We start from the raw sequence: 10,152 nt of genomic DNA on the forward strand, positions 1-10,152 counted from the left end.
AAAATATTATACCGAGAACAAGATGGATAAGTTTTTCGAGCAAGACCACCCTTTTCAATCCGTTGTAGAAAATGCAAAGAAGGAAAAAGGGGAGTTCCTTGCTAAGGATCCAAAGCATGAAGGAAAAATTTGCGAATACGTAGATGAATGGCTTGACAGGCTTGAAAGTAAATAAATGATTTTTCAAATTAACTTTATAACTGCTTATTTAGACAACTACGATTGCGCTGAGTACGAGGACAGATTCGATGAAATTCAAGGTCAGTATCGACGATTGATGAGTAGTGTTTGACTGTGAACCTTTATATAAGATTACCTTGACTATACCGCCGATTATTACGGATGCGGTCTTGAACTTTGTGGCCTCACTGCTGGAGCGGAACAAGTCGCAACAACTACTGCGCCGCTCTTCTTGACTCTTCTGCTTTGGCTTTTCAAGTGAACAGCTTCTTGAAGAAACCTTCTTCTACTCGCTACTTCTGAAGTAGAACTTCATACTTACGTATGGCTTTCATTCATTTATTCCAAATAAATCAGCTTTGATTATATGTCGATAGCTGTCAACTCGACGATAGCTGTTCAATTTTTGTGGCCCTTAAAAGGGCCGATTTAAAGACCCAAAGGTGCAAAATCCTCGAATTTAGCCACCGAGTCTGTAGACGATTCGTCCTTTTTGTTTCAGCGAAGTTAGAACATCCATGGGAGTGATCTTCTTACCCATCTTGTTCTCAAAGCACATTTCCAAAACGCCAAGAGATTCTTTGCAAATTAGACCAGCTACTCGCTTGACTTTGTCATCTTTGAGTATCGAAGAGAGTGATCTTCCTTCAACCTGGGGTCGCTTTTTTACCAGTCGATAAATCTTAGAGCCTCCTTTGCTTGATCCCTTTTTCAAGTGTTTTTTCCTTGGTCTTCTACCCATTTTTGTGGTTTTAAGAAAATCAAGTTTCAATCTTTGTTTTCCATCCCTACTCTAGAAACAGCGCTTATTTTGAATTCTTTCAAGGAGTAAACAAGGGTGAGAAGAGATTTTCTCGGCGGGTTGTCTCCCTCACCGTCTTCCCCACTTGTTTTTTTCCACAATTGCTCTAGAAACAGTCAGCTACAGTTAATCCATCAGTTGCAGTAAACAACAATATGAAGCGACTCTATCGCTCTCTAGAACTGCTTGTTGTTTTGTCAAAATCGGGCAGCAGGGTTGTCTCCCTCACAGACTTCCCCTCGAAATATAAACAACAGCCTAAGCCACACTGGCCACACTTCACTCAAAGTCAAATTTAGTGAAACATGTCTGGACGAGGAAAAGGCGGAAAGGGTCTTGGAAAGGGCGGCGCCAAGCGTCACCGCAAGATCATGCGCGACAACATCCAGGGCATCACCAAGCCCGCGATTCGACGACTCGCTCGACGTGGTGGCGTCAAGCGCATCTCTGGCCTCATCTACGAAGAGACCCGAGGTGTTCTCAAGGTCTTCCTCGAGAACGTCATCCGTGACTCCGTCACCTACACCGAGCACGCTAAGCGAAAGACCGTCACCGCCCTCGACGTTGTCTACGCTCTCAAGCGACAGGGCCGAACTCTTTACGGATTCGGTGGATAAGTTCACTTGTCTTTCCTGTTAGCGAAAAACCGGCCCTTTTAAGGGCCACAAAAAATGGAACCGAGATTATTTCTTACACTTGCTTTTTGATAAATTGGTACGAAATGTAATTTTAAATTTGCAAATTGCAATAACAATTCTAGAGCAACTAATTCGGCCTGGACATAACAAATGCTGCATTTGTCTTCTCTCGTTTTGTCGAAAAAACTGCAATTGATGGAAGGCTTGAGCAATAACTTATTGCTAATGCGGCTATCAATTTTAATTTGTTTATTCTTTTGGAGCACTCTTTTGCATTAATTTGCGAGGCAGCCCGCGACGAGATAGATGAGGCAAGCTCTGCAGATGCGCGGCCGCGTCGGTTGCCCCGGATAAATCGGCTTTCGGCAACGCGGAGTAAGTCGAATCGCAGTGCAAAGTTGACAAGTGTCGACTCCATCTTCCTTGATTTACAGTAATTTGACAGCTTTCTGTAAATCTGCACTAACCTCTTCAAAGCCGATTTCTTCCAAAAAAGCAGAGTCTTTTTGCGGTTCATTCAGATTTTATCCATATTATACGTTTTTTGCTTTTTAGAAAAGAAATCTCAAAAATGAAGAATCAACTTTTCTAAGAAATGTCTCCGTAAAATTCTTACCGTATTTGGACTGTAGTTTAGTCTAGAAGGACGCTGTATAAATCTTAAATTGCCAATAAAACTGACTATATTAAACCCTTAACTTCCTTTAACAGCTTATTAAACCTTCCATAGATATTAGAATATGTCTACTTTAGAATTAGAATTTCAGAAAAGCAGATCTTAGGATCTAATAGCTGTGAACTAGCCCTGTCTCCCCGGATAGCATTTCCATAATATCACCCTAAATGTTCATTAGCCTGTTATCTCAAGCAACTCAGGTTCAACCTCAATAATATCAACCTCAGTCGTCAATTTTTCGATAATTTCAGTAGCAGGGTTCTCGTGTGTCATCACCATTTCCATGAACTGCTTTCGGATCTCATCATTGAGGCCCTTGAAAATTCCTGTTACGACTGACTTTCAGGAAGATCCCTTTACCTTTGCGAATGCGAAAGAGATCAGGAAAACGGAAAAGAATCTCATTTTGTGAAATTGAGAAAGTTGATGCTTTTTTCTTCGTTAAAAAGGCATTTGGCAAGTTTCACAAGCTTTTTCGTCACTCAAATAGTGATGCTCCAGGAAAGAGGAATGACTATTATTGCACCCTGGCGGTACTTTAAGCAGCAAAATTGCGTTATTTTCGGCCATCAAAGCAGGATTAAAGACATGGACAAGAAATAATACCGTTGATTAAAACTGTCTGTAATCGCAGAATGCTTCAATAACAGTAGTTAATCAAGTATAACCCCCGCAGCCCCGCTTGAAAGATTGATTGTCTTTTTCGGGAATTTCCATATTCATAATCTGCCAAAAGTAGACACGGAACATGTTTATCCGATTCCACGTCCTGTTCGTTTGTCGTCAGGCGCGAAAAGAAGGAGCCACGGCGTCCATCCCTTTTGCTGCCAGTTGAGCGAACTAAGGCGCCATAGACGCGCAGTTCAGATCCTGAATCAATCCCACAGTTTGCGGATAAAAAGGATTCCAACACAGAGAAAGTTAATGGATAGAACTTGCGATGACAAATTGAAAATACAATGTGAGCTTAATATTTTTATATGCACAGTTACTTTGCATTTTTTATTCTCAAGGGGGTCGCAATTCTTTAGACTAAGGGTTCTTACGTCAAAATCTTGGGGTCCGGGGGGCGAAACCCCCTGGTTTAGGCCTTAGGTGGTAGGTTCCGGGGGCGTAGCCCCCTGGGTTAGGTTAAGGGTTAGGGGCAGCTCAAATGATAGCCCTCTACTATCATTTTATTTAATTAGGTTTTTAGGCTACTACGTGGAGATTTGTTTCATCACAATTTCAATCGGAATCACTTTTGGAATCATTATTTGGCTCATGGCAAAAGTCAAGAACATACCAACGGAATGGATCCAAAAACATAGAAATATATTAAATATTTTAATAAAATTTAGTAAAAATAATAATTTAAAACATCCGCGCGTGAGTTTAACGATGATGAAGACAAAGACGAGCTGAAGTTCTATGAAGAACTTTAATTTATTATTTTATTTTTTTGTTTACTGTAAGATGCACGAAAAACGTATTTAGTCCTTTGTCTTATACCTCATATATACTCGTGTGATTTTGTGGCTTCAGAATAGTTTGGATTCCAACTTGAGCAATCAAGGAAGCGAGATAACTTCGAAGATTTCTTGTAAATCGCCAGCTGCGCAATGTGATTATCTGTAAATAAATAATTGGGTTATAAAACCAATAATCACTCACTCACCTTTCAATTAAATATTCAAAAGACGTTATTCGCGTAATAAATAGCGTAATGACCAAAGTTTATTTTTGCATAATTTCCGCAATATTTCAAGAACAAGATTGTTGGTTCTCATTTCCATTTTCATGTTCTGGTACTATGAATTGCTTCCAGATTTCTTATCCGTTCGTGTAGCGGGGCTATCGGTCGGGCACCCATAAATTACTGTTCGTTTGAACTCCTTTCTCGGTTAGGGGTTAGGGTTAGAACAGGGAGTACAGGGGTCAGGCTTAGGCTTAGGGCCCCTAAGTAAGGGGCTGCCCGACCGATAACGCCGTACAGTATGGCCCGTACTACAGTCAGGTCTTGCAATTACGCGGTTTTTATTTTCTGGATTTTCGCTAAAAAAACACGTTATTGCAAGCCCTAAAATGCACTAAATAGTGCAAATTGTGTATCGGATTTTCCCAAAAAAAAACGCGCAATTGCAGGTCGCGCAATTGCAAGACCAGACTGTACCCATCCATCAAATGGGCTTTGCAGAAATTCAAGGGCCAGTAGCATTTGACCTCCGAATGACCCTGCACATGAAAACTTTGCGCAAATATTTTTATTGGCAGTATTTGTTCTGCAGTTGTACTTCGACATAATAGCAAAATTCTAGAACTAAGAACACAATCTTGAGCGGATAACAATTCCTTCTTCCGACAACCAGTTCATCATTTACTCCTTCAACTTATCGTAAAAAATTTTGAGTGCCAAAGATCGAGAACATTATGTAAGTCCACATATTCGGTTTACTGGTTCGTAAAAATTCAAGTCTCCAAATAAATATTCTTTTGAATAAAAGATCCGCTAACATTGTAAACTTTTATGGCGTAGGCAGAAGTAATTCCAGTGCTCGAAGATCAGTATTTTTGAGAATTCAATCAGAGGTAAAGAAGATCAGAGTTGCAAATTTTGCTATATTCTCGCTGAGCTGAGCTGAGTTGAGCTGCCCTTTTTTAGGTTGTTGAGCTGGAGCTGAGCTGGATGAGCTGAACTTAGCTGTTTTTTACTTTATTTTCAGTATTAGAATTTTGTTAAAATCATTGAACTGAGCTCAGCTGAGTGATACTTGCCTGAGCTGAGCTGAGCTGAGCAGAACTGATCATATTCGAAAATATTTGAGCTGAGCTGAGCTGAGTGATAATTGTCTGAGCTGAGCTGAGCAGATCAGATCATTTTCGAAAATGACTGCGATGAGCTGAGCTGAGCGACTGCTCAGCTCACTTAGCCAGCTCAGCTCACTCAGCTCAACAAATTTGCAACTCTGAGGAAGATTATAGAGGGTTTTTTTCATCTGATTTTTGAGCTTTTCATTAATGAACTATTATTATGGCCCGTAAATTATGATGAACAATAGAGAAAGTTTTTATTTGGAGAATCATAATGTCGGAACATCAAAAACTAGACAACACGAAAATGTACCATAAAACTCAAATATTTGACCCCCTAGTATTGCGGCACGGAAATTCTCATTCTCTAGCGAGGTCATTCAAACAACACGGAAATTTTACGCAAACGAAAAGAGGGCGTCTTCAGGGCCGAGAACTTTCTTCACAGATCAATTGTTTATCAAACAATAAAGCTGAGTTTAGCACCAGGCGAAGGTAGCGAGAAACAAAAAAAATATAATAAATCGTCTTTGCGACAAGTAAACATGGGAGCCGGGGAAGAAGGCTCGCTCCTATTTTTTGTTAATGGCAAGAAAGTCGAGGATGCCAAAGTCGACCCAGAGGAAACGCTGCTTTATTACTTGAGAAATTCGTTGAACCTATGCGGAACAAAGGTAAACTAATTTTTGATATTTTTGTACAGCCCAGAAATTTTTTAAAACATCATAAGCTCGGTTGTGGCGAAGGAGGCTGCGGAGCATGCACTGTTATGGTCTCACACTACAAAGATGGCAAAGTCATTCATCGTGCTGTAAATGCTTGCTTAGCTCCTGTAATGAGCGTCCACTTGTGCGCTGTCACAACGATTGAAGGTAAGATGATCCTGTTAATCGACTCTCACTCTCTTTAGGAATCGGTTCGACGAAAACCAAGCTCCACAAAGTCCAAAAGGTGCTGGTCGAAAATCATGGAAGCCAGTGTGGCTTTTGCACGCCCGGAATTGTTATGTCGATGTACACTTTGCTCAGAAACAACCCTGTTCCAACTGAACACATGATCGAACGAGCACTGCAGGGCAACCTTTGCCGATGCACTGGCTACAGACCTATTTTACAGGGATTCAAAATGTTCACTGCTGAAGGAAATGTCCACGATGAAATCAACAACGACATAGGTTCAGGTGTTTGTGCTCTTGGAGACGATTGCTGCAAGAATAAGAAGAATGAAGAAACTTCAACCGTTCCAGACGTCGCTCAAAAATCTGCTTACACTCCTGACGATGCTTCTCAAGAGCCAATTTTCCCACCAGAGCTAAAATCTGCGAATTTCCGAGCACCGTTAATTCTAAGCGGACCGAGAGCTACATGGTTCCGTCCAAACTCTCTCATTGACTTCCTGAAGCTCCGAATGGACCATCCAGAATCAAAAGTGATCACTGGCAACACTGAATGTGGCGTGGAGACCAAGTTCGGAGGCAGATTCTATCCCAAATTGATCTCACCCGTCGCCGTTCCTGAGCTAAACGAGATAACCATCAATGAATCAAGAATAATTGCTGGCGCAAGTGCAACTCTCAACGAAATAGATGCCGAGCTCAGAGCCTTTAGAAATGAAAACCCGAGTGCAAAGAACCAAGTTGCCGATGCAATTATTGAAGTAAAAAATGAATACCAACTTGAACTTTAAAATGTTTCTTTTCAGATTCTACGATGGTTCGCAGGTGATCAAATTCGAAATGTTTCCGCAATTGGAGGAAACTTGATGACTGCCAGTCCGATCTCCGACTTGACTCCTATTCTCATGGCTGCAGGAGCGACGGCGAAATTCGCCAAGTTCAACAATTCGGATGTGCCCGAGACAAACTGCGTTCCAATCGATGCATCATTCTTCACTGGATACAGAAAAACCGTCATGCCAGAGACATCTGCGCTCTTAGAAGTCTCAATCCCGCACAACTCTGAAAACGGATTCTTCAGGGCTTACAAGCAATCGAAGAGAAAGGAAGACGATATTGCAATTGTAAATGCAGCATTTTTGGTCGATTTCGAGCCTGAAAGTTTGGTTATCAAAACCTTCCGTGCTTCGTATGGTGGTGTAGGTCCAACAACAAGACTCGCAAAAAGCGCCGACAAGTTTATCGGAGCAGAATGGAACGAGAAACTTCTGGCAGAAATGAGCGAAGCACTAGAAAAGGAATTCGATCTGCCCGCTAACTGCCCTGGTGGCTTCGTAGCCTATCGAAAATGCCTGGTTACATCGTTCTTCTTCAAATTCTTCTTGACGGTGCAGCAAGAACTTTCGAAAAAAGGTCTTTGTGACCCGAACGAGAATTCCGATGTTTCGGACCTCGATCGAGAACCATTCGAAAGTATCCAATGTGCCGACGTTCAAACTACTGATGCTGTTGGTCAGTCCAAAAAGATCATCTCTGGGGGCAAGCAATGCACTGGCGAAGCTGTCTATCTCGATGATATGCCAAAACTTGATGGAGAGCTTTATTTCGGTCCCGTTTTGTCTCAGCGAGCGCATGCAAAGATCAAGAGCGTAGATTTTTCCGCTGCTGAAGCTGTTGAAGGCGTGGCCGGTCATGTTTGGTGGAAAGATGTGAAGGGAGATAACAGAATTAACGACGAGGAATATTTCAGACAAGAGGTTGTTACGTCTTGTGGGCAAATTGTCGCGGGTATTCTCGCTGTTGATGAAAAGATCGCAAGGCGAGCTGCCAAGCTTGTCAAAATTGAGTATGAAGACATTTCTCCAGTCATTGTCACTATCGAGGATGCGATCAAACACGAGAGTTATCTGCCCAACGCTCCTCGTCTTCGACATAACCGTGGTGACCCTGACAAGGCTTTTGAAGAAGCAGAGCACAAGATTGAATCAACCGTGCGAATGGGCGGCCAGGAGCATTTCTACTTCGAGACGCAAGCCAGCTACTGTATTCCGATCGACAACTCCGACGAGTTCCATATTCACTCTAGCTGTCAAAATGTCGCTGAAGGTCAGCATTCGGCAGCGCATGCTCTTGGCGTACCAATGAATCATATCAAATTCGCCGTAAAACGTCTCGGCGGTGGTTTCGGAGGAAAAGAAAGTCGATTCCAGATTCTCTCGAGCGCTGTCGCTGTTGCTGCGCAAAAATTCAATCGTCCTGTTCGATGCATGCTGGATCGTGACGAAGACATGATGTACTCTGGTGGTCGTCACGCTTTCCTGAGCAATTATAAAGTCGGCTTCGATAGCAGCGGCAAGATTTCTTCGGTCTCAATTATGGGCTATCAAAATGCTGGATGCTCGACTGATCTTTCCGTTGGTGTCCTTTCCCGCTATATCGACCACAGCATCAACTGCTACCACTTTCCAAACTTCCGAGTCGTTGGTCACTGCATGATGACAAACACGCCATCAAACACCGCTTTCCGAGGTTTTGGTGGACCTCAGGGCATGCTCGTCGCCGAGGATATCATCAGCAAAGTCGCTGACTACTTGAAAATGCCAGTCGAAGAGGTTCGTCAAATCAACTTCCTCAAGCCTGGCGACCGACTTCCTTTCGGCGAAGACGATAAACAAATCCTCACAGATGAGCATATCATCAAAGATCTTTACGAAAAGACCGATTCATCTTGGAACATGGCGAAACGACGCGCGGCAAATGACGAGTTCAACAAAGCCAACAAGTATAAGAAACGAGGCGTTGCGCTTGTCCCCACCCAGTTCGGAATTGCTTTCGGGCTGAAATTCTTGAATCAGGGTGGTGCACTCGTACAGATTTATACAGGTCAGTATTGCCTTTCATCGCAAATGATCATAATTGAATCAAAGATGGAAGCGTGCTTGTCGCCCATGGAGGAGTCGAAATGGGTCAGGGTCTCTACACGAAGATGATCCAAATCGCTTCCAAGGAACTTGACATTCCAGTCGAGAAGATTCATACTCTTGAGACTTCATCAACAACGGTTCCAAATACCTCACCCACGGCCGCTTCATACTCGTCGGATATCAACGGGTGGGCAGTGAAGAAAGCTTGTGAAGAACTTCGAGAACGACTTTCGGTATTGAAATTTAGATAGTACAGTAACATGCAGTAGCTAATATTTAGTCGATTCATGAGACCGATCCTTTCATCACATGGGAGGAAAAAATCAAAAAGGCGTACTTCCAGCGAATCAGTTTGTCTGCTACTGCCTTCTGGAAGGCACCAGATGTCACTTGGGATCCAGTGGCTCGAATCGGTAAACGCTACAATTACTATTGCTACGGTGCTTGCGGAGCTGACGTGGAAGTTGACTTGCTTACTGGACATCATACTGTAAGTTATTTGAAAATATGCCTAGTAAACAATCGTAAATTTATCATAAGATCCGAGACGCGGAGATCATGATGGATGTTGGCAGGTCACTTAATCCCGCTGTTGATATCGGACAAGTTGAAGGCGCTTTTATGCAGGTAAACAAAGGGTCATTTTCCACGAAAACAATCTTTTACCAGGGAGTTGGTCTCATGACCATCGAAGAAGAATTGTACAGTCCGACGGGTCGACTTCTGACACGAGGTCCTGGTGCTTACAAAATCCCTGGATTCGGCGATATTCCCGCCAAGTTGAAAGTTTCACTCTACGACAAGTTCAGCAATCGCCATGGTCTCTATCATTCAAAGGTTTCTCCGCAGCGTATGTTCGATATTTGACAATGATTAAGGGAGTTGGCGAACCACCATTGTTCATGGGCGCGGGTGTCTTCTATGCTCTCCGAGATGCAATCCGACAAGTCAACACTGACAAACTCTTGGATTGGCACTCGCCCGCTACTGTCGAAAGAATTCGACTCTCCGTCGGCGATGCTTTGTCCACTTCTGTAAGAAATAATGACGAAATTTTCAGTAATTTTATTTTTAGGCGAAATCAACAACTCCTGCTACTGATGCCCCGTGGTGCGTTCGACGATAAAGTCAAACTACTATTATTTAATTATTCGATCACTGTAAATTTTCCTGAAAGCTTTTAAGCTAATCTAGCATCTGAATGATTTCAATATTGTGGTCATTTATTGCTGGCTGAAGGCGAAAAT

General features: G+C 42.6%; 4 protein-coding genes and 1 long non-coding RNA gene across 7 annotated transcripts in view; 3 read left to right on the forward strand and 2 right to left on the reverse strand.

Moving 5' to 3' along the window:
- The window catches only part of LOC145700284 (scaffold protein ILK-like), a 65,641-nt gene that overhangs the window by 36,741 nt on the left and 18,748 nt on the right, over positions 1–10,152 (reverse strand). The gene's annotated exons all lie outside the window — the stretch shown is intronic.
- Positions 25–492, forward strand: LOC145699688 (uncharacterized). Its single transcript, XR_014134063.1, has 3 exons — positions 25–167; positions 213–260; positions 312–492. It is a non-coding gene; the product is annotated as an uncharacterized LOC145699688 (long non-coding RNA).
- On the forward strand, positions 1,259–1,632 carry LOC145696730 (histone H4-like). Its single transcript, XM_081773814.1, has one exon. It carries the CDS (start codon positions 1,288–1,290, stop codon positions 1,597–1,599), a length of 312 nt encoding a protein of 103 aa, XP_081629940.1. The 5' UTR covers positions 1,259–1,287; the 3' UTR covers positions 1,600–1,632.
- LOC145699139 (uncharacterized) lies at positions 1,855–2,772 on the reverse strand. The gene is made up of 5 exons (XM_081776389.1): positions 2,657–2,772; positions 2,504–2,611; positions 2,426–2,459; positions 2,088–2,122; positions 1,855–2,042 (listed from the first exon to the last, which is right to left on the reverse strand). Exons 1-5 carry the CDS (start codon positions 2,699–2,701, stop codon positions 1,896–1,898), a joined length of 369 nt encoding a protein of 122 aa, XP_081632515.1. The 5' UTR covers positions 2,702–2,772; the 3' UTR covers positions 1,855–1,895.
- LOC145696439 (xanthine dehydrogenase/oxidase-like) lies at positions 4,606–10,135 on the forward strand. Of its 3 annotated transcripts, none has more exons than XM_081773476.1 (11): positions 4,606–4,707; positions 5,570–5,760; positions 5,817–5,958; positions 5,997–6,742; positions 6,788–8,864; positions 8,909–9,138; positions 9,186–9,395; positions 9,446–9,532; positions 9,575–9,742; positions 9,784–9,939; positions 9,981–10,135. In XM_081773476.1, the coding sequence occupies exons 2-11, from the start codon at positions 5,632–5,634 to the stop codon at positions 10,029–10,031; spliced, it is 3,996 nt and encodes a 1,331-aa protein (XP_081629602.1). In that variant the 5' UTR covers positions 4,606–4,707; positions 5,570–5,631; the 3' UTR covers positions 10,032–10,135. The 3 variants fall into 3 exon arrangements, with proteins under 3 accessions (XP_081629602.1, XP_081629603.1, XP_081629604.1); XM_081773477.1 differs by lacking the exon at positions 4,606–4,707 and adding an exon at positions 4,788–4,864; XM_081773478.1 differs by lacking the exon at positions 4,606–4,707 and having other exon boundaries at positions 5,443–5,581; positions 5,627–5,760.

This window comes from Oikopleura dioica, chromosome 2 (assembly GCF_907165135.1).
Source record: "Oikopleura dioica chromosome 2, OKI2018_I68_1.0, whole genome shotgun sequence".
In the NCBI taxonomy this organism is placed as follows: Eukaryota; Metazoa; Chordata; class Appendicularia; order Copelata; family Oikopleuridae; genus Oikopleura; species Oikopleura dioica.

What these genes read in the sequence shown, in the direction of transcription:
- LOC145696730 (XM_081773814.1), top strand. Translation starts at nt 1,288, where the DNA reads ATGTCTGGACGAGGAAAAGGCGGAAAGGGTCTTGGAAAGGGCGGCGCC.
- LOC145699139 (XM_081776389.1), bottom strand. Translation starts at nt 2,701, where the DNA reads ATGAGATTCTTTTCCGTTTTCCTGATCTCTTTCGCATTCGCAAAG. An exon ending in TCTCTTTCGCATTCGCAAAG is followed by an intron (nt 2,612 to 2,656) that starts GTAAAGGGATCT and finishes GGAATTTTCAAG; the next exon opens with GGCCTCAATGATGAGATCCG. An exon ending in CTGAGGTTGATATTATTGAG is followed by an intron (nt 2,460 to 2,503) that starts GTTGAACCTGAG and finishes ATGAACATTTAG; the next exon opens with GGTGATATTATGGAAATGCT.
- LOC145696439 (XM_081773476.1), top strand. Translation starts at nt 5,632, where the DNA reads ATGGGAGCCGGGGAAGAAGGCTCGCTCCTATTTTTTGTTAATGGCAAG. An exon ending in TGCTTACTGGACATCATACT is followed by an intron (nt 9,396 to 9,445) that starts GTAAGTTATTTG and finishes ATTTATCATAAG; the next exon opens with ATCCGAGACGCGGAGATCAT. An exon ending in GCGATGCTTTGTCCACTTCT is followed by an intron (nt 9,940 to 9,980) that starts GTAAGAAATAAT and finishes TTTTATTTTTAG; the next exon opens with GCGAAATCAACAACTCCTGC.